The sequence below is a fragment of the Phaethon aethereus genome, assembly GCF_964289735.1.
Source record: "Phaethon aethereus genome assembly, chromosome: 16".
NCBI classification, from domain to species: domain Eukaryota; kingdom Metazoa; phylum Chordata; class Aves; order Phaethontiformes; family Phaethontidae; genus Phaethon; species Phaethon aethereus.
This window is the reverse complement of record NC_138592.1, coordinates 16,427,495-16,454,473: the sequence shown is the minus strand read 5'-3', so window position 1 is coordinate 16,454,473 and position 26,979 is coordinate 16,427,495. Positions and strand designations below refer to the sequence as shown.

The window sequence follows — 26,979 nt, the reverse complement described above, 5'->3', positions numbered from 1 at the left end:
CAGAAGCACCAGGTTTTTGGTCTCACCTGACTGAGTTTCTCTTGGGTTTCTTCCTTCTCCTCTGCCAGCCACCTCAGCTCTGCCTGCAGCCTCTCCTGTTGCTCCTCTGCTTCCTGCAGCAGCTGCTTCAGGTGGGCTTTCTCTGCGCAGAGCTCATCATTTGCTCTTTTACACAGGCTCAGCTTCTCCTGGTCAGACATCTTTGCTCTCGCCATGTCGGCCACTCTACCTGACAGAACTTCATTCTCTTGCTCCAGCTACAATCACAGAAGCAGAGAGGAAACAAAATACAGTTTTATGTATAAATAAAATACAGAGTTTACTGTGAAGAAGCTTTGGCATGCACAGGAAGAGGAACAACATGTCCATATTCAGTCAGCCGTACGGTCGGAAGGCAAGAAGTCTCAGAAGCAGCAGCAGCAGCTGGAGACAAACACCTCACAAGCTCTTTGGCAGCGCTGCTCACCTGCAGCACAAGTTTGTTCAGCTGCACTTTATCCAGTGCGAGAGCTTCATTGATGCTGCTCATGGTTGCTGTTGCAACACGCAGATCAGCTATTTCAGCACTCAGCTTATTGTGAGCCCCGGTCAACTCTGCTACCGACTGCTCAGCCTGAAGAGACAAAAGAACAACATGACAACAAAGGCAGGAAAATCCCCGACTTCAAGCAGCAAGTCCACACCCCCGTGCGTTTCTGACATACTCCCAGTTCAGCGCTCCCAATAAGCACGTGGGGACTAACTACCCCAAAGAGCCTGGGTGCTCTGATCACCATTTTCCAAGATGGAGAACAACGTTGTCCCTGTTCTCTACTGCCAGAAGCAGCATCTGCGGTGGTGTTGTTATCACAACTCCCTCTCCCACAAGTGCTGCCTAGCAAGATGGTGACCATACCTTCTCCAGTGCCACCGTAAGCTCGTGTTTCTCTTGCTTCAGCAGATCCCTCTGAAGGTGCGATTCCTCCAGTGCCTCTCTCGCGACTGCCAGCTCACTCTGTAATAATGAATGTTTGCCTTCAAGTGCGGCTAAGTCCTTCAGTCTAGGAGAAGGGGAAAGGCAAACAAGTGGTTAATGTAAAAATATGCTCATTTCCAAAACCAAGAGCACATCCTGTGTCCCAGATATGGCAGTTTGAATGACTTCCAACAGCTTCCTATTTGCACCTAACAAATACTGGAATTCCCTGACTAGAGCTGCCTCACTCTTTGTCATTGATGTAGGTGAAACACTTGTCACTGAGAAAGTAAAACAAGCTTCCAGAAATCACAGAACGTTTCCAAAAGGTTCAGGTACTCTCAACCGCTTCCTGCCTGTTAGTTCTCTCTCTCCTTTTCCACACATTGGATACGAGACTTTCCAAAGTTCGTCTTTGGGCAAGACAGACTTTCTAAGTCCAGATTCATATTCCCACAATTGCTCTTGCCTTCAGCAGTGAGATGAAGGAAGAGCCTGCAATCTGTTTGGGGAGGAGATGTGTATGAATTTCCAGTCCAATAATCATAGGATCACAGGATGGTTCAGGCTGGCAGGGACCCCAGGAGGCCTCTAGCCCAATCTTCAACTCAAAGCACCTGGGGTCAGCTATGGGATCAGCCCAGGTTGCTCGAGGCTCTCTCCACTCGGGTCTCCCAAATTTCAAGGGATGGCATCTGGATGGCCTCCCTGAGCTACCTGTTCTGCTGCATGATCGCCTTCATGGTTCAAATTTTTTGTTCTCCTTGAATCCAGTCTGAGCCTCTCTTGTTTCAGCTTATGCCTGTCAGCAACTACTCTGGCCAGGTTTGGAATGACTTTTTTTAAAGGGTCATAAAGAAAGTACAAGGAGGCAGCTATGCTGTGTGTCAGTAGGTAGCCAGACCTGCCCACGCAGTCCCATCACCCTTCTGTGCTACAAACGAGGAGCATGCAAAATTCATTCTTTTACGGTGGGCCTCCTCAAGTCCAGCAATGCCCACCCCTGCCCAGAGAAAGCTTTAACGCTCACAGGAGCTCCTGGTCACAACGTGCTCTCTCCATCGCCTGTTGCTGCTCCACCTTTTCCCTCTGGGCTGAATCTCCCTTCAACTGCAGTTCAGAGTTACTTTGACGCAGACGCGAGGCTTCTTGCTCCGTTACTTCAAGCTGTTGCTGTAGCTCTTCCCTGGTTTGCTCAAGGTTTGCACAGTCACTGCAGAGACAAGGCTCACTTAGAAGAACACAGAGGCCTGAAGAGTCACAGGTCCCATTTTCATCACGCCAGGATGGAGTTGTGGGGAGCACGGTAAGGAAGACCTTGCTCTTCCCCTTGCCAGGTAACCGAGGAGGGAAGGAGAAAGGAAGGCAGGCTTTTGCCTTCATTCAGTGAGCAGCAGTGGCTAGGAAGGGCACCCAAAGAACACAATTCAGAGAAGCAGCATGTCGAGAGGGAGGCCTCTTGTAGTCCAACAACGCTCGGAATCTCCAAGACAGCCTTACGATGCACAGTAGAGCATGAAAAGCAGTGACAGGAGGATGACAAAGTGCCAAGCGTGGCAGGGCAGGCGAGTTCTTTGCCCATAAATCCTCCGGACTCCCAGCACTGGAAGCAGATTGCCTCTAGAGCGCAGGAGGAGGAGGAAACACTCACCTTTGGAGGGCTTCTACCAGAGCCTGGAGGTGCTGCCGGTGGCTGCTGGACGCCTTGCATTCCTCCTCCAGTTGCTCAAGCCTTTGCTGCAGCTTCCTGCACTTCTCTTCCTGCTGTCTGTGCTGCTGCTGCAGGAAATTGAGAGAGTCCTGCCTGGCAGAAAGCTCTTCTCTTACGGCCTGCAAGGAATGGGCAGGGAAAGAGCACAAAAAAGCCATAAGGAGCAGGGAAGATGGCTCCAGGTAGCTGGAGTGGAAGCAGCAAGCAGAGAGACAGCTCGCCTGAAGGCAAAAGCTGTCACGAGGGGGTGGAGATCAAGGAGAGAAAAGAAGTAGAACACAGAGCTGGCGAGACTGCCAAGGTAATACTCAAGGTAGCAATACTCAATAGCAAGAGTGGGCAGGCTAGAAAGGAACTGGCTCAACTGGCAAAGTAAATGGAAAGCTGTCAAGCTAAGCATGGCATTAGCAGCTGAGCCAGCAGGGAAGACAAGCAGAAATTCTCACCTGTGTTGCTCCTCGCCTCCTTGCCAGTGCTTCCTGAACCAATACAAAGGCACGCTCTGCATCAAGGGGGCTCAGACAAGAGAGGATGTTGCTAGGCTCTGCATGCTGGGAACTCTCAGGGCAGGTAATGCTGACCGTACTGTCACTGTCATCTAACACCACCTGAAAGCCCGCATCAAGCCGTTACTCTTTCTCATTCTATTGGGCTTCCTTTATCTATTTCTCCTTTTCCCCCCACTTCACCCTAGAGTCATTCAAAACTCAATTCTCTCATTTCTTCAGTCAACAAAGCAGTTTTGTCCCTGTGGCCACAAGTGCTCCGCGATTGTGGTCCCAACTCCTGAGCAACCTGATCCAGTTAAAGATGCCCCTGCTCACTGCCGGGGGGTTGGACTAGGTGATCTTTAAAGGCCCCTTCCAACCCAGACTATTCCATGGTTCTATGAGTCTCTGAACTCTGTACTCACCTCCATTATATCTTTTATCAGCTTCTGGAGGGAAAGATTCTCTTCTTTGACACTTCTAGTCAATGAAGCTTCATATTCTTTCTCTAATCGACTTCCTTCCTGGGAACAGAATAAGGCAAGGGTGGGCAGGGGAGAGCTGCTCCCCTCTGTAGCATTCCCATCCTCAGTAGCACTGCCATGCCGATAAGCCTCAGCCCTAGTGACTCCAGTATATTCCCTCCCACATCTATTCAATTTCTTCTTTGCAAAAACTAAGAGGAGAAAGACCAACAGCTAGTTTCTACAGACTGCTGTCAAGCTGTCCATTCCAAGGAACTCTCATCCCTAGAGACTGAAAGCCACAGGCACAATAGCACCGCTGCAACCCCCCTGAGGAAGACACCTGAACTGTCTCCAGCCCCCCTGCCACTGCCTGCACCTGGACTGACTCCACATGGGCCCAACGCACGAGGAATATTGGGCCATGTGCCTGACGTTCCCAGACAGTTAGCACCTTTGCCACTCTTTCTCTTGAGGAAGCTACACCTCTTTGTGCTGAGCCTGGAGAGCAAACGCTGCGCCACCTCCCAGATAAAGGGAAAACATACTAGAATCTCCACGGTGTCGTGAAGTGTCCTCATGGTCGTCTCCTTCTCCTCATTCTGTTTCTGAGACTGTACAAGCAAGGCCGAGAGTTCCATCACCCTGAGAACAGAAGGTCCACGTGCCATTCCAGAAGCATTGCACACCATCGCCTGTTAAAGAGCTCAGCAGCTCCCAGAAGCATAGCAGAGAAAGTTCAACCCAGAAAATACAGCAAGGGCAGCATTCATCTCTACAGGTTCATATGCTCAATGTTGCAAAACAGCACTTCTTGCCCCAAAGAGGCCTTCTGCACTCAGCCTTGCAAGGACTTGTCAGTACACAGGTGCTACACTGCTTATGATGGCCCTGGGCAAATGCCTCCCAACTCCCTTTAGCACAGCCCTGGCTAGCAAAAGGGCTGTACGAGAGACAGAGCTCTCTTTATACTGGTCTCAACCGCTCACCAAGAACCACTTAACGGCAAAAGCACTGAAAGACGCAATCTCTTTTCCAGTCCGGGCTTACTCAGAAGAGCTGCTGTCACTCAGACCGTTTTTTCTGTCCTTTCTGCGGAAGGCAGTACTTTGACGAGGGACAGAAACAAGGCTGTGCAGAATGGCTGTGTTTTAAACGTGAGCACAGCCCAGCTAGCAATCCAAGCAGCAGCCACAAAAGATCACGCTGGCAACAGCCACATTTAAAACACCTTCACCTGTCTTGAAGCTCCTTCTTCTCCAGGTCCCCCTTGACTTGTAAGCTCATCACTTCCTGAGTCTCCTGGTTTATCTCCTGTCCCGCTTGCTGCTCTGCCCGATCCTTGAGGACAGCTCTACCCAGCGTGATGGGCTGCCGGAGCTGTACGACGGATTTTAGATGGGAGCAGTTTACAAGTATAGATCCAGAAACCCTCATTTGCTCTGCCTTCAGCTCAGACAAATCTCTGAAGAAGAATAAAGAAAGAGCTCATGTTCACGCCACCATCTTTAGCAGCCGACTCACCTCTGAAGCACGTAATTGCGCAACAGTAAAAGCTGGCAGGAAAGATGACATCTTCGTTGCGGACGAATCATTCATCTGACACTTTGGGACCAGGACACATGTTGACAGGTGAGCAACAAGTCTAGGGACGGTTGAGAAATGAGCCTGTTTTCTCCTCAGAGAGAGGAAGAAATGGAGGGCACAGCCAGAAGTCTTCATGAGCCTCTCATTACTCTTATTAACTGTTGCTCCTGCTCTCTCTTATTAATATCCTCTAGTTATCATCAACAGATGTAAGGCATTTTACCAAGGTCCCCAGCTTCTATACCTACCTAGGGGATCAGCCTTAAGCGGGCTATTATTATCAACCCTTGGACTGCTAAGAGGCTCACAACAATATCTACAGAATAAACATTCCAGCAAGGTGCTGTAAGAATAAGCTTAAAATGTTGTAACAAAAAAAGCACAAATATCACAAGAATTGAATAGTAAGTCAGGCACACTCCACACACTAAGGATGGCTTATCGCCAAAGAAGGTAAATGGCTGACAATAACCCAGAGTTGGAAATAAACTGCATGCTGACACCAGAAGAAGGTACTATTACGGCTATGCTACATTTGTTTGTGTAGAAGGCAACTGTAAGAAAGGAACTTCAGAGAGCCCAAATACAAGAAAACAATCACAAAAAGAGGTATTGGACTAAGCAAAATTAATTGGATAAATGCAGAAACAGGGTAGAGAAGATATTCTTTCTCTCAGCAATGCTGGTACAGGACTAAGCACATACAAAGCGACCAGAATAAATGTAAGCTGGAATTCAGAAGAAAAAAAAAAATATATCCATGAATGATCTCTCCATTGGGAGCAGCGGGAAAAGAAACTCAGTGAGATTTAAGGCAGATTTTCATCATTCTTTCATCAGAAGGGACTGCTCTACGTGCGGCATGCATAGCGCTGGTGAGTCTCTTCCAATGTGTCCACACACACCTGTGTCTCTGTGAATATGCCCAAACATCACCATAGTCAAGTCACCTGTTTAGGGCCCCTGCATTGCCTATAGCCCAAGCCCCTCAGCGTTACCTGAAAACCAGCATTGAACAAAACGGTTCTGAAAATAGCCTAAAGCATGCTTAATGGCATTGCTTCAGACTGCCAAAGGAGAAATCTGAGCTTCAGCCACAACTAAAGTTAACATCGAGGCTCAAAAAGCAGGTGTGAAGGGAAGCTACAGCTCTTCTGCAAGAGCTCTAGCCTTAGCTTCTACTCACCGGTCAGTGGCAGTCTTCATTGCCAGGAAATGACGGCGGAAGGTTACCACCTGGCGCCACAGGCCGAGGAGACGGTTATGTTCACCCCTTAAGTAGCTGTCATAAAGCTGAACGTGCAAAGACAAAAAGAAATGCCAAGTCAGCCTTCGCTGCCACTGCACAAGTCTCTCTACACAGGAGAGACTACAGCCACCATCCCCAGGTCTCCTTTAGCAACCACTGCAACAGGGGCATCAAGGGCTCAGGAGCCACCACAGAAGCATCCTCAGCAGACCTGCCACCTGACTGCCAAGAAGGGAACGTCCACGCTCCTCCTGCAGGAGTGGACGGCAGCAAAGCAAACTGATCACGATTCCTCCTCTCGCCTTGCCGAGGTGTCCAGCGGTCGTGGTGGAGGAAGACAAAAACAAGCCCCTCCGAGACCCGCGTCAGATTTCCTGCCAACAGGCTGTTAAGGGAGGCCTGCCTTGTTCTTCTGCTGGCTCCTCTGAACCTCAAAGCACACAGTCCTCTCTGGTCTCCACTGCTCTAGACGGACACTCCAGGACTATTAAAAAGACGAGCGGTCTTCTGTGACTGCCCTGCAGTGCCCAGCAACAGCAAGCATTTGCCTCCAAGACCGAGCAGTACGCTCACAGCAGGTGGGCATCTTCCATCACCACAATTTGCTGACACTCCTCTGTTGGGATCACCCTGCATGGCTCGACCTTAAGGAGAAGGAGCTGTGGCGTTGATCTGCACGGCTCGACCTTAAGAAGAAGGAGCTGTGGCATTGAGAAGCTGGTAAACAGCTGGATATCTGCACGGCTCGGCCTTGAGGAGAAGGAGCTGTGGAAAACAACTAAGAGGCAGCAAAGGAGCGCAGGAACACCTGCAGGCAGCGAATCCTGACTGTGTGAGAGGCGCATGGACAGCGCGTGATATTTTGTATATAGCCAGTTGCAATAATGCGTGTAACAAGCTGTAACCAATCATGAGTGTGTGCGCAGTGACTAAACAAAGATTATGATATATATTGGAGTCAGACAAGACAATAAACGGCTTCGGAATATAACTCTCATAGAGTTGTGAAGTCCATCCTTCTCCCACAACTGGTGACCCCAACGTGATACGATCTATGGGATCTCATAGTTGAACACCGGTCGAGCGCAGAGGACGTCACGGGAGAAGCCCGGTTGGAAGAACTGCAGTCAGCGGGACTGACGCAAGGAAAAAGGAACACGTTGCAACGGAGAAGCACCCAGCGAGGTGAGGTGAGCAACCGGGGTGGCATGGGGCAGAACACATCGCATGAAGAAGGGGCGATAGTCAGACTCCTGCTGCATATGCTCTCTAAGAGAGGACTGAAATATGATGAATATACACTTAAAAGGTCCCTAATTTGGTGCCGAAAGAAAGGGTACCCCCCGATGCCTCTGTGGCGTTTAAGGCAGAGACGTGGGAGGAGATAGGAAAAATGTTATGGGAGCATATTGAGAAAACCGCCGCAGAGTTAGTGACGGCGTGGAAGTTGATATTAACCACATTAAAAGCCTTAAAGGCAGAGAGAAAAGCTGCAGCTGATATGGAGGAGGCTGTTAAACCGCCTTCAACCAATCCCTTTTTAACTGAGTCAGAGGGTCCAGGACCTTCAGCAACTCCGACTGCACCTCCTGAGGTGCCAGATGCACCAGGTGAACTGGCTGCATCAGATAAGTCAGAGAAACAGATCTACGATGATATATGTGAGGGCAAGATGGGACAAAGTTGCCCAGAACAATGTATTCAATGTTCCCCTGTGTGCTCGTGTGAAAGATTGATGGGGCAGGCTTCACCACCCCCAGACTTAACCGATCGAAAGCCGTAGTTTTGAAGACCTCAGCCGAGCCCCTGCCACCTTTACGGCCCCCGTTGCCTGACAGCAGCGACGAAGGAGAAGAGCCTGTTGTAGAGACTATAGGGAGGCAAGAGCCTAGAATGAAAGGCGACTCTAGAGAGCGGTGGAAAGACGTTTTTTTATGAGCGATGAAAGACGAGGAAACAGAGTTACTGATGGCATTTCCCGTTAGTGTACAGCCTCACGGGCCCAATCGCTGGGACCCATTTCATTGGGACTTGATTAAGGAAGTGCAGAAGGCAGTGCAAAATTATGGCTTGCAATCACCTTTCACGCAAGCTCTATTAGATAACATATTCACGGGAATGGTTCTTACACCATGGGATTGTCGGCAGATGATAGATATGTTATTGACACCAACCCAAAGGTTATTGTGGGCAGACAGATGGTATAAACTCTGTATGCAAGAAGCCCTGAAAAACCTGGAGCGTCAAGACGGCGATCCACTTCAGAACATTACTATGGAACAAATGACAGGCCAGGGACTGTTTGTGGATGTTAGATTGCAAGCTCGGCTGCCCTTAGAAGCCTTGCAATTAGTTGGGTGACTAGCGTTGAATGCGTTGCGAACAGTCCCTGAGGAGGGAAAGAGGCAACCATCTTATACTCAAATTAGACAAGGGAGAGATGAACCATATATGTCTTTTGTTGATCGTCCGAGAGACGCTTTGAATAAGGTGTATACCAATGAAGACGCAAAACTAGCAGTGTTGTTGAATTTAGCGGTAGAAAATGCCAATGTAGATTGTAAAAGAATTTTGTTAGCTTTGCCAAAAGAAGCAACGTTAGTACAAATGGTAGAAGCCTGCAACAGAGTAGGCTCTGCCACACATCAGGCAGAAACACTCGCAAGTGCCTTTGCAGCAGCAATTAAGCCATTGATAAATGGAAAAGGGGAGAAAAAGTGTTTTAATTGTGGAAAAACAGGCCATTTTAGAGCTCAGTGCAAGGCCACAAGGAAAGGACCTAGGTAGATTGAGACAGGTCATAAATCCTTCCAACAAGGACCCTTTCAGCAAGGAATAGGCCCAGCAGGAGCACCATGTAGTCGATGTCAAAAATTTGGTCATCAAGCCTCAGAATGTTGTTCAAAGTATCATCGGGATGGTATGAAATTGGGAAACGGGTGACCGAGCGCGAAGGCACCCTGCGCGATGACACAAATGGGGAAGCACCACCAGGCTGCTTGGCAAGCCTCAGCGCCCGAACCAGAGGGAGCGCCGGAGTGGACGTGGAAACAACAGTAAGTTACCTTATGGGACACATCGGTTTATGATGTCCCAACTAATGCGAATGGACCATTAGGATATGGATTGAGTGCTTTGTTATTAGGACGATCTTCAGCAACAAAGCAGGGACTTTTTGTTCTCCCTGGAGTCATTGACGCTGGTTATACGGGAACCATCAAAGTAATGTTGTGGACTCCATCTCCTCCTGTTGCGGTTCCTGCAGGCACACGTATTGCACAATTGGTGCCTTTTACTGCTTCTGTACCTCAGGCAGCGCAATCAGTGAGGGGGAATGGGGGGTTTGGCTCAACAGGAAGACCAGAAATCTTTCTAGCATTAGATATCAGCAGAAGAAAACCAACTTTGAAAATGAAGTTTAGGCATCCTGACCCCACCGTGCGACCGCGACAATGGACCATCGATATGTTAGTGGATACAGGAGCTGATGTGACCATAATCAGTCAGCGAGAGTGGCCGCCAGGCTGGCAGGCTCAGTCTCCAGCTCACAGACTTGTAGGGGTTGGTGGGTTTTCTGCAACACAACAGAGCGTAACAACCCTAACCTGTGAAAATCCAGACGGGCTAGTGTGTTCAGTACGACCCTATGTAGCCGCATTACCATTAAGTTTGCTTGGGCGGGATGTACTGAGTCAAATGAATGTATCACTCTCTAGCGATCCGCAGGGTTTTCGGTAGTGGCCATTGAAACGCAACCTGTGCTCAAACTGGAATGGAAAACCGATGATCCAGTGTGGGTAAATCAATGGCCGCTGACCACAGAAAAGGTCGCCCACCTGGAAGATTTGGTAAAAGAACAGCTAGAAAAAGGCCATATTGTGCCAACCACTAGTCCTTGGAACACATCTGTTTTTGTGATTCCAAAGAAAAATGGAAAATGGAGATTATTGCATGACTTGCGAGAAGTCAATAAGGTTATAGTGGACATGGGAGCCTTGCAACCAGGGCTACCATCTCCCTGTATGATACCGAAGTATTGGAAGCTTTTGATTATAGATCTCAAAGATTGCTTTTTTACAATCCCTCTGCATAAAGACGATGCCAAACATTTTGCATTCTCAGTCCCAAGTACAAACAAGGCGCAACCCATGCAAAGATATCATTGGACAGTATTGCCACAAGGCATGAAAAATTCGCCCACGATGTGTCAAATTTATGTAAATTGGGCTTTACAGCCAATCAGAAAAAGGTGGCCTCAATATTTCATCTATCATTATATGGATGACATATTGATGGCTGGTGATCACTTAAATCCGGAAGAAAGGATCGGGGAGCTCGTTGAGCTTTTGAGGCAAAGTGGGCTGCAAGTGGCACCGGAAAAGATACAAGCTGAAGCGCCTTGGAGGTACTTGGGGTGGATGATCACTGAAACGTCGGTGACCCCCCAAAAGGTTGAATTAAGAATTCAGATTAAAACATTAAATGATGTACAAAAATTGGTAGGAGATGTTAATTGGATTCGACCTATTTGTGGGATCACAAACCAAGATATGGAGCCTTTGGTTCAGCTCTTGCGAGGGGATAGCAGGTTAAACTCTTCTCGACAATTGACCAAGGAAGCCCGGGAAGCAGTAGCAAACATTTCTGAAAAGGTAACTCAAGCATTTAGTTCTAGGATAGACCCCTCGATAGGGATCACTTTGGCAGTAATCAATCACGAGCGACATCCCTATGCGCTTATAATACAGTGGATAACAAAGCTAGAATCAAAAGCAGACCCACTGAGAATTTTAGAGTGGGTCTTTTTGCCTCAGCAGCACAGAAAAACCATCACCACGAAAGTAGAGTGTTTTGCAAATTTGATTATGAAAGGACGCAACAGAATTATTGATATGTCGGCAAAGGACCTGAAAACAATTTTAATAGCATTACAACAAGAATATTTGACTTGGGCTTTGCAGCACTCTGTTCCCTTCCAAACTGCATTAGCAGGATTTGAAGGGGACATTCAGATTAATTATCCATCACACAAAATGTTTACCTTTTTTAAAAACCATGAAGTAGGAGAAAAATCAAAGTGTAGTCAATATCCAGTTCAAGGTGCTACAGTATTTATAGATGGTGGTGGGAAAACAGGCAAGGCAGCAATAGTATGGCGAGAGCACAGAGAATAGAAAGAACGGGTACTTGTCGTGCCAGGATCAGTTCAAAAGGTAGAACTACAGGCAGTAATTGAAGCCTTTAAATTATGGTCTGAAGAACCTGTGAATATAATTACTGATTCTTTATATGTAGCTGGAGTACTCCAAAGATTGGAAGGTTCAATCCTCAGACAGGTACAGCAGGAACAGCTATATCAACAATTTAGAACACTTTGGTTTTTATTGCAGAAAAGACGATGTCCTTATTACGTTATGCATATACGCAGCCATACCAGCCTTCCAGGGGAACTGGTGGAAGGAAATGCAAGAGCTGACCGGCTGACTGCCGCAGTATGGGCTGGACCTGCCCCGGACCGTTTAGGTCAAGCACAAGCCTCTCATGCTTTTTGCCATCAATCTGCCAAAGTTTTAGCGAGACAATTTAATCTAAGTGCAGGTGACGCTAGAGCTATTATACAGACTTGTGCCAATTGTCAACAAATAGGCCCAGGAATCGCGATTACAGTAAGTCCCCGAGGATTGCATTCGCTACAACTATGGCAGATGGATGTGACACATGTCACTGACTTCAGAAGATTTAAATATGTTCATGTTTCAATTGATTGCTATTCTGCAGTAGTTTGGGCCACTGCACAAACAGGAGAAACTAGTAGGCATGTACAAAAGCATTTGCGAGCTGCATTCGCAGCCCATGGTATACCCCTACAAATTAAAACCGATAATGGTCCTGGTTATGTAGCCCAGTCAACCCAACCATTTTTTGCTCATTGGGGAGTGACGCATGTTACTGGAATACCACAACCCCCAACTGGACAAGCTATTGTTGAACGAATGAATCATTCCCTGAAGTGTTTATTGCAAAAACAAAAAGAGGGAGAGGCTACCACACCACCCCAAGAACGTTTGAATAAAGCCTTATATGTGTTAAATTATTTGCATCTAGCAGAAGGAGAAACATGTAAAAGGAATGACAGGAAGTCTGTTTGAGTTAACACAAAATGTGCAAGTAAAAGTTAAAAATTTGGAAAAGAATATGTGGGAAGGACCTTTTCAACTGCTAACCTGGGGACGAGGTTATGTTTGTGTCATTACAGATTCTGGAACTTGTTGGGTGCCCGCAAAATGGGTAAAACCATGGGTGAAACAGTCACCATCGTCATCGTCGGACACATCTTGACACTATCAGGTGTCATCGCAACCTGGATGCCATCTCAGCCAAAAGAAAATGTATGGGTAACATTAGCAAATCAAACAGGACAAGACACCTTCCGTCTGTCTCTTTCCTCCCCGGGCAATACCTTTTCAATCTGCCAGAAGGGTTATGGTGGCTGTGTGGAGATCAATGGGCTGGGAAACAGCTGCCCGGGAACTGGTCAGGGGACTGTGCCATGGGTGTCCTAGTTCCTAATTTGAGAATTATCATTAGACAAACATGGAAAGCTTTTAAGGCAAAGTGCTCTATAACTACAAATCCTTTGGTAAGATATAATATTGGTTTTCATAGCTTTAAAGCTTCTATCGCTAGGAGTAGTACAACTAGAATTGTTTGCCTTGTAATATTCTGCTATTAATTTAAGCATAGTTGATATGTGACTGCTGGATTATGGTAAGATGCCATGTGAACAAAGCCTACGAACCAATAGACGGGATGGCTGTGGCGCGTGCAGCACGTCTGGCCAGCGGGCACATGCGCCATAGGTTCCCTGTGTTGAAAGGTGACAACCGAGGCGTGTTCCGACACTCGCTGGCAACGTGCGTCGAAACTCGTTCCTTGGCAAATGCATAAATACCGGGATTTCCCAAAGAGCAGGGGGATTGGTGTACGGCAAGGCCACCGTTGCCTCCGTGGGGACGCCCACGTAAAGCTGGCACCTACCGACTGCTGGGCTGAGTTCGCGGCACAGGACGATACAATGTACAGATGTCGATCTTCCTCACAGTCCTTAGGTTGCAAATGACACATCAGGTTTTGTTTATAGATAAACAAAAAGGGGGAGATGTTGGGATCACCCTGCATGGCTCGACCTTAAGGAGAAGGAGCTGTGGCGTTGATCTGCACGGCTCGACCTTAAGAAGAAGGAGCTGTGGCATTGAGAAGCTGGTAAACAGCTGGATATCTGCACGGCTCGGCCTTGAGGAGAAGGAGCTGTGGAAAACAACTAAGAGGCAGCAAAGGAGCACAGGAACACCTGCAGGCAGCGAATCCTGACTGTGTGAGAGGCGCATGGACAGCGCGTGATATTTTGTATATAGCCAATTGCAATAATGCGTGTAACAAGCTGTAACCAATCATGAGTGTGTGCGCAGTGACTAAACAAAGATTATGATATATATTGGAGTCAGACAAGACAATAAACGGCTTCGGAATATAACTCTCATAGAGTTGTGAAGTCCATCCTTCTCCCGCACTCCTCCATCTCACACCCCTGGCTTCTGCTCGTCAACACCAACACAGCCTCAACAGAGCCACAACCTTCCCACAGCAAGTCCTCTAGGCCACAAATAAAATGCACTCGCATTCCACCCTGGCATCGCCTGTGACACTCCCGTAGCCGCTCCTTACCTCACGTTCAGCGCGCCATTCACTCTCCTTACATTCCAGCTCCTGCCGGGCCCTCATCCAATCCACCGTCAGTTTTCCAACATCTTCTCTGAGGGCTGAATTAACCTCATTCGCTTTATCGAGGTGCTCCCGCAGGACACTGTTCACTTCAGCCAGGTTCTCACACCTAGGAAAGGGAGAAACAACAATGAGGCCTCTGAACAACTGCTGTCCACAAGCAGCATCCCCGTCATTTCCCAGCTCCCTCAACACAGACTTTGTTGTCAAACCGAGAGGCAGTAGAAGTGCTTTCTAGCATTAACTGAGAGCTCTCTGTGAGGGCAAGCTCATCTGCTTAGGCTGGGAAGGGTCCTTTGGAGGTCGCCCGGAATAGCCCCCCACCCAAAACAGAGCTGTTCAGCACACACCCCTAGGACTGCCCCACGGAAAACAGACTGTGGACCTTTCTCCTTTCAAAGCCGCTTGCCCAGCCGCTTCCCCTGGGGTGACCAGGTAGCACTGACGGGTTTCCCCTCACTTCCACGAGCATCCAGTGTATCAAGTATGAGGGAACGCTCCTTCCTGGTACCTTTGCTGCTCCTCTTCCCACTGAAGCAGTACTTTCTCCAGGCTGTGCTCTTCGGCAGCTTCCCACCTGCCTGCAAGGGAGCCCTGAAGGAGAAAGGACATGTTTAGTCAAATTCTCCTGTTCCCTTCGCTCCCGTCAGCACCCATCGCTTTCCCCTCCCTTTGTTGGCTATCATCTCAGGAGCTCGGGGCTCCTTCCCGGCGTAACGGTGTTGTGACTACGGACAGGAAGGGAGGGGAAGGGCGTTACTAGCTAATGGCAGCAGCTCTCCTCAGTCTCCCACTGTTGCACTCTCACAGCGAGGCATCCTCAGGTCATGACCGCGAGCGCTCACTTTGACCCGAAGCCCGGGAACGCTCTCCCACTCTCCTGCCCTTCGTTCCCTGGGTTCACTTTAGCCGTGAAGCGGAAAGAAAAGCGCAGAGCCGGCTCTGCACGTGGAACGCCAGCATTCTCGCCTTCCAACATGCCATGTTTCAGGCGGCTCTTTTTCAGGGACAGCCATGTAGCATACCAGGCAGCACAGCCCTCTCCCGAGACCTAGGACAAACGCTGCTCCAGCAGCAAAGCCCTCTTGCACGCAGCTAAAAGCCTTCCTGACAGGCTTTTCTGGATGGGCATTTCTGCGCCTACCAGCTGCTCTACGCGCGGCAACCAGACAAACCACCGACGGGCAACCGTACAGCGCTTCCTTCCAGCCTCAGGTGGCAGAACCTCGTTTTCCTCTGCCCCGGCTTCGGGGAGCTTTGTGCTGTCTGCGTCAACGAATGCTACGCAGGCGACCTCTCGTCCGCAACCTGCACACTCACCCCTGCTGCTCCCACTCGCTGCTCCAGCTCTTGACACCGAGCCCGGTACTGCAGGACCTGGATGGGCACACGCAATGGCCATGAGCGGCTGCAGCTTGTGAGGGGCTCGGCTCCTCCTGCCCCGGCTTTTCTCCCGGTCCCGACAGCCCCAGCACCGGGCCCTGCCCAGCACTGCCCACACAGGCAACAAGAAGTTGTTATAATGTAGGGAATCTTAACTTTATCTAATACTAAAGGAAGTGAGACAGGGTTATCTTTCACACATAGTGTGATATCATACCATATCATGTCGTGTGAAATCGTATCTGCTCATCCTGAGACAGCGGTGGTAATCAGAATGACTAGAGAGATTTAGATGGCCATGCCTAGCCTCTGGCTACCATGTACCCCAAATAAGTAATTCCAATGGGATAAAAGTCCAGTGGGTCCTTGAAGCTACAGAAAGGAGATTTCAAACAGCTTTTCAATGTTTAGCAGGTAAAGCTAGCGCAGTCGTGCACAGCCACTGCAGAACGCCGATTTCTGTTTGGCTGCAGAGGATGAGCAGGGGCAAAAAGCAGCGCGACCTCACAGCAAGCGCCGTGCCCGCCGCCGTGCACTGGCCCAGGCAAGGCACGGCCTGCCCCGACCCACCGCCCCGGCCCGGCCCCCTCCTCGCCGCCAGCACTCCTGCGCCCCGGGCGAAGCAGGCCGGGGCTGCCTGCCTCTGCCCGCGGGGCCCGAGAGCACCCCGCCGGCTCGACTCCCACCTCTGGGACAGTGCCCTGCTAACGTGGCCGAGCCAAGGCGTTTGCAAGCCGGGCATCTTGCTTTCAGTGCGGAACAGACCGAAGGAGAGGTTCGGAGGGGTGAGCGCGGCAGGGCGAGGCGCCGAGCACGCCTGGGCGGGCCGGGCGGAGCAGGGCGGCTCCCGGGGCCTTCCCCGAGCTCCGTGCTCGGCGCCGTCCCTCCCGCGGCAGCGCGGGGGAGGGCCCCGGGTAGGCCGCGCGTTCGCCCCCCGAGATGGCCGCCGCCGAGTCCCCGCTCAGAGCGGCGCGGGCGACCAGGGCACCCCGGCCCCGGGCAGCTCCCCCCGAGCGGGCGCCCCCGCTCCCCACCTTCGCCTGCAGCTGCCGCACCAGCACCGCTTGGCGGTGCCGCGCCTCCTGCGAGCTCTGCAGCCGGCGCCGCAGAGACGCCTGGCTCCCCGCCGCCTCCTCACCCCCCGCCGCCATGACTCGCTCGGCAGCCGGACCTGCCGTCCGCGCGGCTCCGCCCCGCCGCTGCCTGACAGGCCCGGTCCGGCTTCCGCCGGCTCCAGGCGGGAACTAACGCTCCTGCGTCCTTTTTCATGCTGTCCCTGGCTCCCGGGAGCCACCACGTATGCATCAGTGCAGCAGCCAGGTACTTTTCACTGCTAGCGTTCTTGAGGCAGAACATGTCGTGGGAAGTAGGTGTTCTGTAGGCTCGCTCCTGTTCAGAGGCGTAGCCAAGTCCCTTGATAAACAGTGACACAATTCTTTCCTTGGACTTCCAATTTTTTGTTTATCATCATGGCATTGTAGCACAGCCTTTTAAAATTATGTCACAATTTCCCATGGTAGCAGGAACTTTATTATCTTTGTTCTTCTTTGTCCCAAGACAAGGCAATTTTTAATTATAGCATCTCTGAGTTTACTGTAATTCTTTCCTTTCACAAAGCACAGAGCTATTCTTTCCTTATAATTAGCTTTTCATGCTTTTAAAAATCTGTCCCCAAAAAGCTATGGTGCAGAGGTCTAAATTATCCCAGAAATACAATGTTAATTAGTTTCAATAAGCAAAAGCAATCTGACAGCAAAGGCTTAATACATGAAGTTTACCCAACTCAATCCTGTAAGTCCGTTCTGGAAGTTAGTTCACCTGGAAAAGGACAATGAAATTCCTGGTAGATCACTAGAATAAAGATTTCCACGTGCAGCTCAAACTGCAAGTTTGCAGCAGTGAACAAATTCTGATTCTTGGCATCTCATGTCAAACGGAGCCTCCCTGGAGCCATGTTGGGGTGACCAAACGTAGAGGGTATATTTTAGGGTGCAGCCAGGGAGTTCTGGGCTCTGTGGGCAAGACCAGAATTTTCTGCTTGGCTCAGCCCTTGCCTTTATTCTGCAGCGTCCTCTGACAGATCGAGCAGGTGGTCTGAGCTTCCCCTGAGAAGGACCCTGCTGCTGCCTGCTGCAGCTCTGGGTAGGACTTAGTTGGCTGGAGTTCAGCAGCAGTGCTGCATCCGAATGACAAAGACCTACAGGTGGCAATATGATCACAAGGTACGTGCTTCGGGACCACAGGAAGTGTTAGTGTGTGCCTTTGCCCAAGAATGAAAGAAGGGAGAAGCCTGTATCCTGGAAAGGGGCCTGTGTGCTGGGGCTCCAGGGTCTACCTCACTGTCACATGGAACATGCAGATATGTAGACCTGGGTAGGGCCTTTTATCCTCAGGGAATGGCAACTTTTTCAAGACTGTGAAATGTTTCTTCAGCTCCCCGGAGTGATCCTTTCCTCTAGCCCACACTAGATGTCCAGAGGGAATCACTGAAATTGTCTGAGAAGGTGGCACAGCTCATGTAGACATAATTTTAGGACTGGGAGACCAAGAGGCAGTGCACTTCCAAGGAGCAGAGACTCGGTTAGTTCTCTCTTTTCAAATCCCTACACAGACTGTGTGAGGAGCTGCCTTTACAGAATGGGCCAAGAAGGACGAGTGGGCTGTATGAACCAAGCCACTCCAGTGGTACACGTAAACTTGGCCAGTGGCGAGAGGTCATATGCCTTGAACATCTCTTCCTATGTGTCCTGTATCTGATCTAAAGCCTGCACTGGACTGAGGGTTTCCATCTACATATTGAAGATAACCACTTGAGTTTGAGCTTAGACAGCTGGAATAACCCACATTAAATCCACTCCACTTGCATCCAGAGGGTAGTGGTCAATGGCTCAATGTCCAAATGGAGATCGGTGATGAGCGGTGTCCCTCAGGGGTCTGTACTGGGACCAGGACTCTTTAATACCTTCATCAATGACATCGTGGGATCGATGCACCCTCAGCAAGTTTGCAGATGACACTAAGCTGAGTGGTGCAGTTGACGTGCCTGAGGGAGGGGATGCCATACAGAGGGACCTGGACAAACTTGAGGAATGGGCCTGTGTGAACCTCATGAGGTTCAACACGGCCAAGTGCAGGGTCCTGCACCTGGGTCGGGGCCACTCAGCACAGGCTGGGGAATGAAGGGATTAAGAGCAGCCCTGCCAAGGAGCACTTGGGGTACTGGTGGATGAAAAGCTGGACAATAGGCCACTCTCAGCCCGGAAGGCCAACTGTATCCTTGGCTGCATCCAAAGCTGCGTGGCCAGCAGGGCGAGGGAGGGGATTCTGCCCCTCTGCTCCACTGTGGTGACACCCCCCCTGCAGTGCTGCGTCTGCGTCCAGCTCTAGAGCCCTCAGCACAGGAAAGACACGGGCCTGTTGGAGCGGGGCCAGAGGAGGCCACAAACGTGCTCAGAGGGGTGGCACAGCTCTGCTGTGAGGACAGGCTGAGCGAGTTGGGGTGCTTCGGGCTGGAGCAGAGAAGGCTCCGGGGAGACCTTATTGCAGCCTGCCAGGGCTTAAAGGGGGCTTCTGAGAAAGCTGGGGACAGACCTTTTAGCAGGGCCTGCAGCGGTAGGACAAGGGGTAACGGTTTTAAACAGAAAGAGGGGAAGATCTCGCCTCGATCGAAGGAAGACATTTTTGACAGTGAGGCTGGTGAAGCACTGGCCCAGCTTGCCCGGAGAGGTGGTAGATGTTCCCATCCCTGGAAACATCCCAGGTCAGGTTGGACGGGGCTCTGAGCAACCTGATCTAGTTGAAGGTGTCCCTGCTCATGGCAGGGGGGTTGGACTAGATGGCCTCCAAAGGTCCCTTCCAGCCCAAACCATTCTGTGGTTCTGTTATTAGTGTAGGGCCATAACAGGACATCCTATCTTGATCCTCGCCCCAACCATGGGGAACGGTTTTGTCAGAAGTAACTCTGTGAAAAGCTGCTTTATTTTGATGGGGAATAGCAAAACTACAACTGACATCAGACGAAGGGCCATTAGGTCAAAATCAGGAGGGTGGGTTTTTGGATCTACTTTATTTGTGACTTCTGTGAAAGCAGTGAACTCTTTTATCCTTCAGTTTCTCCATCAAAACAAGGTAAAGCATTCAGAGGTCCTCCTGTAGAAAGGGTTGCAGGTTGTTATTTCTGAAAGTAGTTTGGTGTTTCAGGGTGGGAAATGCTAAAGCACGCACAATTCAAGCTAAAAAGTGTTGCATCTTTTCCCTTCTTGCCTCAGAAATAAGAACAGCTGAGGGAAGAGAACTGGGCTTAGCGTCAGCACGAGGTGAGAGAAGGGTCCCGTTAATCCCTGTTCAATCCATCCCGGTGCCTCATTTCCTAAAGGCTCATTTAGAACAACAACTGTTCATTTTTTTGCAGCTTGTGAAAGACTCGCTTGCTCCCCACTCTCTTTTGTACGGCTGAAAGCAGCAGATAGCCTTGACACATAAGTAACAGTGGTTTCTAACTACCAGCCTTCTTGTGGCCGTGGGGTAGGAGGCCTTTCAAAATTTTGCATCTGATTTTAAAACAAAGGCTGGCGTTCAGCAGCCTCTGGAGGAAAGACTGGGGTTTCGGGGTGACTCCAGCTCCCCGAGCGGCTCTGCCTGCCTGCAGGGCGCACTGCTGCCCCACAGTGCGCCGCTGCCCACCTCGAAGGGCATCCCCACTGGCAGAAGCTTCTTCTCCAACTGGGCTTACTTGGATTTCTTTTAAAGCACAGCAATAAATACGCCAAAATACACTGACTGTGGGCATGGCTGTGTTGTGTTTGTGAAAAACTAAACTTTACCCTTGCTAAGCGCCTGCGTTACCAGTCCAGCCCTTCAGTCACAGGAGGACAAAGTGAAGCCACTGTTACAGTTCTCTGGAAAAAGAGCTAAACAAATTATACTTAGATATTTTAATGTATGTGTCCAGTGGACTGTATGACAGGTCTCACTTGTTGATCTTGCAGTTTGTCCCATTTAAACATGAAGTTCATTGAAGGCTAAGGTAAAGGTTGTATTGCCACTTGAAAAGGCATCCTCTGGAGTTTTGAGCCTGTGGAACTGTTTCACATGAGGCAGAGTATGACTCATGCTAATGAAAAGGGTAAAGAAGATTTTTTTAAAGAAATATATCGCAGTTAAATTAGTTTAGACAGCATGACATCAGAGAGTAATTAAATAGGTTTGTTGGAATTCCGTTTCCAATTCCTGAGTTCAGGTTTGTAAAAGATTTCTGAGCACCTGCAGGTCTCTGTGTGTGAAATATTTTCACTGGAAAGGATTCAAAACTTTAAAAAAACCTTTTAACACAGAGGCAGCATTACGCCATTCTTCCTTCTTGGAAAAAAAAACCCTTGGATTTAAACAGGACTCCTTCAAGTTTTCAGTCAGTTTTACAGAAGAAAACGAGGTGGTAAACTTTCTCTTTTCAAGAACAAGTTCTTTATAGCTGCTAACTGAAGTCAGGGGAGTTCGTATCTGAGTACATGAGCATTTCCACTATGGGACTGGATACAAGTATTGAACAACAAGATTTGAAATGTTTTAATCTCAAAAGAAAACCATTTTTGCTGACTTTGGTTTTTAATTTCTTTCATGTTTTCTTCTGCCAAATTGGAGGAACCTTTTCTGATTTTTTCTTTAGTGGCATTCAGAGGAAGACCAGAGGATGAAAATCCTGCATTTTCTCACTTTACTGCTTTGGCATTTGACTTGGCTGTCTCTGGATCTAGTTCCTGGAGCGCTGAGTAATTCTGAAGCAGGCCAGAGTAATCCAGGATCTAAACTAGGTTTTTTAAAAGCAGAAGGAAAAGAGAGGAATCCCTCAGCACGGGCAGGTACACTGAGGACTGCAAGCCATGGATATAGTACTGGGACCTCAAAGGCTAGGGCTAAAAGCACTGCTGTTCAGGCTGGAGCTGTGCTGGCCAAGAACGATGAATCAAAGAAGGTTTTCTCAAGAACAGCAGCCACGGAGGGCAAGATAGGACACCTCCCCAGCAGACCTTCTGGAGTAAGGACAGTGACTCCAAAGGTTCAAAATCTTAGCAGCAAGGTGGCTTTGAAAAAAACTGGCACAAGCAGTACTGACACTGATTCTTTCAAAACCAAAAAGACTAAAGAGCCTGTAACCCAGAGGGAAACTAAGGAAACTTTCAGACATCCCCCTATAACGCCACATGAATACATGCTCTCTTTGTACAGGACTCTCTCAGATGCAGAAAGAAAAGGTGTTAATGGAAGTGTAAAACTGGAGGCTGGACTTGCCAATACAATAACCAGCTTTATAGACAAAGGACAAGGTAAGAAAGGAGCTCGTGTGTCTGTGTGTGTGTGGACAGATAGAGATGTCTGAGTGTGTTTGTACATGTAGAGAGCATCAGAAAATAATCATACTTTGTTAAAGTCAAATAGCTCTTTTTAATGTAAATGAAATCGTACAGCTTTGCTGCAGATTTTGTCTTCCTGCCTTATCTTGGAAAATTCATTTAGAGGCAGAACTAGATGGTTGTGTGGCAGCCAAACAAAACGTTTAGAAAATAATTTAGATGCATATTGTTGAAAATCAATCAGTCTTTGCATGCTTAGGTGTTTAAAAATCTTTTAAATTTTTGTCTTATTTTCCTTCCATAAATAGCTTCTGGAAATGGCTAATATTAGATTTTATTATAAAGTATGTCTAAAAACATATGCTAAGAACAGGGCTATTCCATGAAAAAAACCCACAAGTTTCAGTATCAAAGGGTCAGCTCAATTTGTTCAAGGTAGAATTGTGACGAACTACAGTGTAGACCCAAGAGTCATTATAGCAGAAGGTGGGTGTATCTGTACTAGCTCAAAGCTTATGCTTTCAGGTGCCACCATCCACAGAAGCCCACAGCTAAGCACAGACTAACAAGAGTAAATAACTTCTGGGACTCCAGAAATTGCAGTTCAACACTCTGGTTCCAAACTTTTTTTGGAATTTGGACTAGTGTCTGCTTTCACACAAGAAATAACCAGGCTCACAAAGAACAATGCTGACCTTACTGCTCTGGCCAGAGAGCCCCATGTTGCTCCCAGTGACATTAGTAAGAGTTTTGTCATGTACTGAAGGAAGCAACACAGGCTACAGCTGGTAAGGTAATGGTGATGGAAGACTCATCCAGGACTGGATTTGTTTTCCATTCAATGATGAATAGCTTGGTTTCTTGGAAGGGATGATGCGCTGCTCACAAGTGCTGCATTCAGGTTCTCAGCTCGCCACTGGAAGGCATTGTTAATGTAACATCACTAAAATGTTGGCTCAGCCATATTCCTTGTTAGTGCTGCTCATGAGCTTAACCAAGCAAATGTAACATCAGGTTAAGGGGAGGTATGTTTTTCTTCCCAATTTGAAAAAGTCGTGAATCGTGAGGTTAAGTTAATAAGGCAATTATCCTTGTGTCTGGCAGTTCCTGGGGGATGTTGGTTTTAAAGGACTAATTCACTATTGTGTCGTCTAAGGGTAAATTTGCTCATGTTTGGAGCCAGCATGAGGCCTGGGCACCACTGAAGCTCTGTTTCGGTAATTTAAGTAGGATAGAAGTGGTGAATAGGCCCTGTGAGTGCTCAGCTCTGAAAAAGGACTATTTTTCAATTGGCTAATTGCTACTTTGAAGTTAGAAAATGCCCGCCAGTGAAAGAAATGAGATTTCTGCAAGGCAAACTCAGAAACTCATTTCCCTCTTGAGTCACTGAGCTCTTCTAGATCCCTGCACAGAGCTGATCCCTTAGACAAAAATTACCCTTTCTGTCTGGTGGGCTAATTAAGAAAACTTCTAGGCTTATGAGCAAACTTCAGGAGAACCATTAAGAATTGATTAACTGATACTGATCTGTGCTTGATATACATTTAAAAATGTGTGTGCTTTTTTTAGATGAGCGAGCACCAACTATAAGAAAACAAAAATACATTTTTGACATCAGTGCATTAGAAAAAGATGGTTTGCTGGGAGCAGAACTTCGAATATTGAGGAAAAAACCTTCTGATACGTGGAAGTCTCATTCTTCTGGAAAAACTTCTCAAGTGAAACTATTTAGTTGCTCTACAAACAGACAAGCAGCAACACTCCTGGACTCACGTACTGTCAGTATCACAGATACACCAAAGTGGGAAGTGTTTGACATCTGGAAACTTTTCAGAAACTTTAAAAACTTGGTTAACTTGTGTTTTGAGCTGGAAACTTTTGACAGGGGGAGAGCTGTTGATCTCAGGAGTGTGGGATTTAATAGAACAGGAAGACAGGTCAATGAAAAGGCTCTCTTCCTGGTATTTGGGAGGACAAAAAAAAGAGACTTATTCTTCAATGAAATCAAAGCTAGATCCGGCCAAGATGACAAAACTGTTTATGAGTACTTATTCAATCAGAGGCGGAAGAGAAGAGCTCCTCTAGCAACACGGCAAGGGAAGAGGCCCACTAAGAATCTGAAGGCAAGGTGTAGCCGAAAAGCCCTCCACGTGAATTTTAAGGATATGGGCTGGGATGACTGGATAATAGCCCCTCTAGAGTATGAAGCATATCACTGCGAAGGGCTTTGTGAATTCCCCCTTCGGTCCCATCTGGAGCCCACCAATCATGCAGTAATCCAAACATTAATGAACTCAATGGACCCAGAATCGACACCCCCAACTTGCTGTGTCCCAACGAGGCTGAGTCCTATTAGCATTCTTTTCATTGACTCTGCAAACAATGTGGTCTACAAGCAGTATGAGGACATGGTAGTGGAGTCATGTGGTTGTAGGTAGCAGAACAGTTGCTCACATGATTATGTTATGAAAGGTAATATGACACATTGAACATAACCTCTCCTTAAACAAGGTTAACTAGATTTCTTACCTCTAGGGTATGTATGTTTACAAGGATGTAGCAATAAATCCAGTGCTTCTAATTGTCTCTCCACCACGGGCATGTTCAGTAGCATTTGGATGCTGTCATGCAGCCTGATACAAGGCCTCGTGTCAATGACATGAGGCTGGTTCTAACTGAAGTCCATGATAGAGAAGATTATACCTCCACACCTATAGATTGCCTGCTTTTAGTCTCGAGGCAGTGGGTAAAGATGGTATCAGTGAGCTGTGGATATGACCTGTTTGATCCTTTGAACAATGTTCTTGAGACTGAATTTATGTCTGGGTCCCATGTACTTTGTCCATTACGAAATGTAAAAAAAGATTCCTGATGTCTAGAAGAGAAGGTTTGTGTTCTGGTGTGCTCCCATCTTGGTGTAAATAGTTACACTGTAATATGATTTCTTTCTGATTAGCTCTTTAAACTATGCATATATAAAAAAGGAGTCATTAAATATAATATGTTGATTTAGTTTTAAGTTTTATGTGGAGATAGGTGATGCAGGAGCTGTTTGCTTCCATGTATGTTTTCCTCCAAGCTACATATCTTTCTTAAGTATCCACCTTTCCATTATTATGTAGCAAGATATATTACTCTGTGTAAGGTCCAAGTTGTTCTCAAATGCTCATAGTACAAGTGTTCAATTATGGCATAAGATGTAATAAATTATTGACACAGTGCTACATTGTGTCTAGCTGTCCAACTCTGCATAATTAGAATGCTATTAAGAAATTGTTTTTAATGTTTTTGTGCAATAAATACAAGTGAAAGGGACTTTTCAGTGCAGCAAAATACTAGTGGTATGCAAAACATGACCATGTATTTTGCTTGCCTCTAACTCTGCTGCCACAGAGAGAAACTGTGGAAACATTGGAAGACAGATCTGAAAGTATGGCATGGTTTGATCTGTTGGGGAATGACACTATCACTTGATGTTTATCAGGGCAAAAATGAGTTATGCAGATGATTGCAGAAGAGCTCTGATATCCTTTTATTCCACCCTCCAAAGGCTGTGTGTTTGCACATCCTCTTTATCTATTCTAGACGTGCATAAATTTACTGTGGGATTACTCTGCGTATGTTTCCACCTACAAAACTAGGTACCAGATGGTCAACTGTAGAGGGATCAGAAAGGCCATAAGAACCATCAGAAATTATTGAAGTAGCTTATCAATAGTATGAAATATAAAGGTTTGTAGTATGAAATAGTATGAAATATAAATATGCTAAGGTTTGATATTGTTTCATCACAGTTTAAACCATCAAGTCACATGATCTGAACTCTCCTCTGCACAGCATTGCTCATGTGGGTAGTGGCAGGGAGCTGAATGTGGCTGAATGTGGCCCCTGAGGTCCTCCCCGTCAGTACCCCAGACTGGATGTGCTCTAGCTCACACTAGCAGCAAACCATCATAAATTCCAGGTTAATATCCATAGAGAAACGGCGACAAAAAGCTCTGCCCTTCCTCCTGCACTCTCTAGGCTGCTGAGCCTTTTAACCTGATTAAAATACCTGGTTAAGTGGCCTTGCTGCCAGACACATAACATTCCCCTTTGCAGGCAGACCTGTCATGTACCATAACCTACAGCATGGTGGCACAGAAAAGGGAGGGAGCTTTCATATGTATGATCTCTTCGTAATAGCTTAGCACCGTGATTTCTGCCTGCAGGAGTTGATACTGCTTGGTGCAGGCCATGCGATAACACAGAACGAGGTGGGTCAGAATGCTGTACTCGGCAGGAGGGCGAATCACTAACTAGCAGGTTAACAGACATGTAGGGTGATGAGCACTTGAAGCTACTTCATAACGTGCATGAGAAATTCTGACATCTTGTGGATCTACTTTATGGGTCAGGGCTGTCCCCAGGGCTCCTCTGTTTCCTTCTGGACTCTCAGTGTGTGTACTTCCCAGGTCCTGCTCTTCCTCGTCCTGACAGGGTCTTAGGCCAGGACCAACAGTTACTGTCCCCTGCACTAACTGCTTATCACCAGTCAGTCTCATACGACTTTCGAAACAACAAGGAGCTTTTAATTCTAGGCTTTACTACAAGCTGATTTAGATATGATTTACCATTGCTACAGTAGGAGGGAAATCATTCTCCTACCAAGTCCACAGCCAAGAGGGCATCTCAGACTTTTTTTGCCCATTCTGTTCAAGCAGTTCTTTTCTTGCTCCTGGCTGTTTTCTAGGCGACTGGCTTGCAGCTTTTAAGGATCCTTTCTCTAGCACTGACCACATCTACCTTCTGGAGAGGTTGGCTAGATGCCCATGGGAAAGGGTTGTCTCCTTCCTTCCTTCCATAAGAGAGTGCTGCTCTCCCATGCATATGCCTGTTTGCACATTCCCCGTGAAATCTCTGTTCTCTGTTGTGCCATGCCATTTATAAACCACCCAGGCACGATCCTCGATGGCTCAGGGTGATCAGTTTAAAATAGCAAATACTGCCTATTTAAATTCACTTGAAGCA

The 26,979-nt window shown here is 47.9% G+C and overlaps 2 protein-coding genes across 2 annotated transcripts in view; one reads left to right on the top strand and one right to left on the bottom strand.

The window, feature by feature from the left end:
* LOC309410842 (centrosome-associated protein CEP250-like) overlaps positions 1–16,828 on the bottom strand; it is a 37,087-nt gene extending 20,259 nt beyond the window's left edge. The window contains 14 exon segments of the mRNA XM_082007318.1: positions 27–257; positions 467–613; positions 896–1,040; positions 1,986–2,168; positions 2,607–2,785; positions 3,113–3,274; positions 3,580–3,678; positions 4,167–4,263; positions 4,856–5,083; positions 6,392–6,498; positions 14,180–14,345; positions 14,748–14,830; positions 15,557–15,613; positions 16,654–16,828. Of these exon segments, the coding sequence (XP_081863444.1) occupies positions 27–257; positions 467–613; positions 896–1,040; positions 1,986–2,168; positions 2,607–2,785; positions 3,113–3,274; positions 3,580–3,678; positions 4,167–4,263; positions 4,856–5,083; positions 6,392–6,498; positions 14,180–14,345; positions 14,748–14,830; positions 15,557–15,613; positions 16,654–16,770 (2,001 nt within the window). The 5' untranslated portion in view covers positions 16,771–16,828.
* Positions 16,829–21,308: 4,480 nt separating this feature from the next.
* On the top strand, positions 21,309–24,685 carry GDF5 (growth differentiation factor 5; the record flags this gene model as incomplete). The annotated part of the gene is made up of 2 exons (XM_082007426.1): positions 21,309–21,942; positions 23,539–24,685. 2 exons carry the CDS (start codon positions 21,309–21,311, stop codon positions 24,405–24,407), a joined length of 1,503 nt encoding a protein of 500 aa, XP_081863552.1. The 3' UTR covers positions 24,408–24,685.
* Between the last annotated feature and the right edge of the window lie 2,294 nt (positions 24,686–26,979).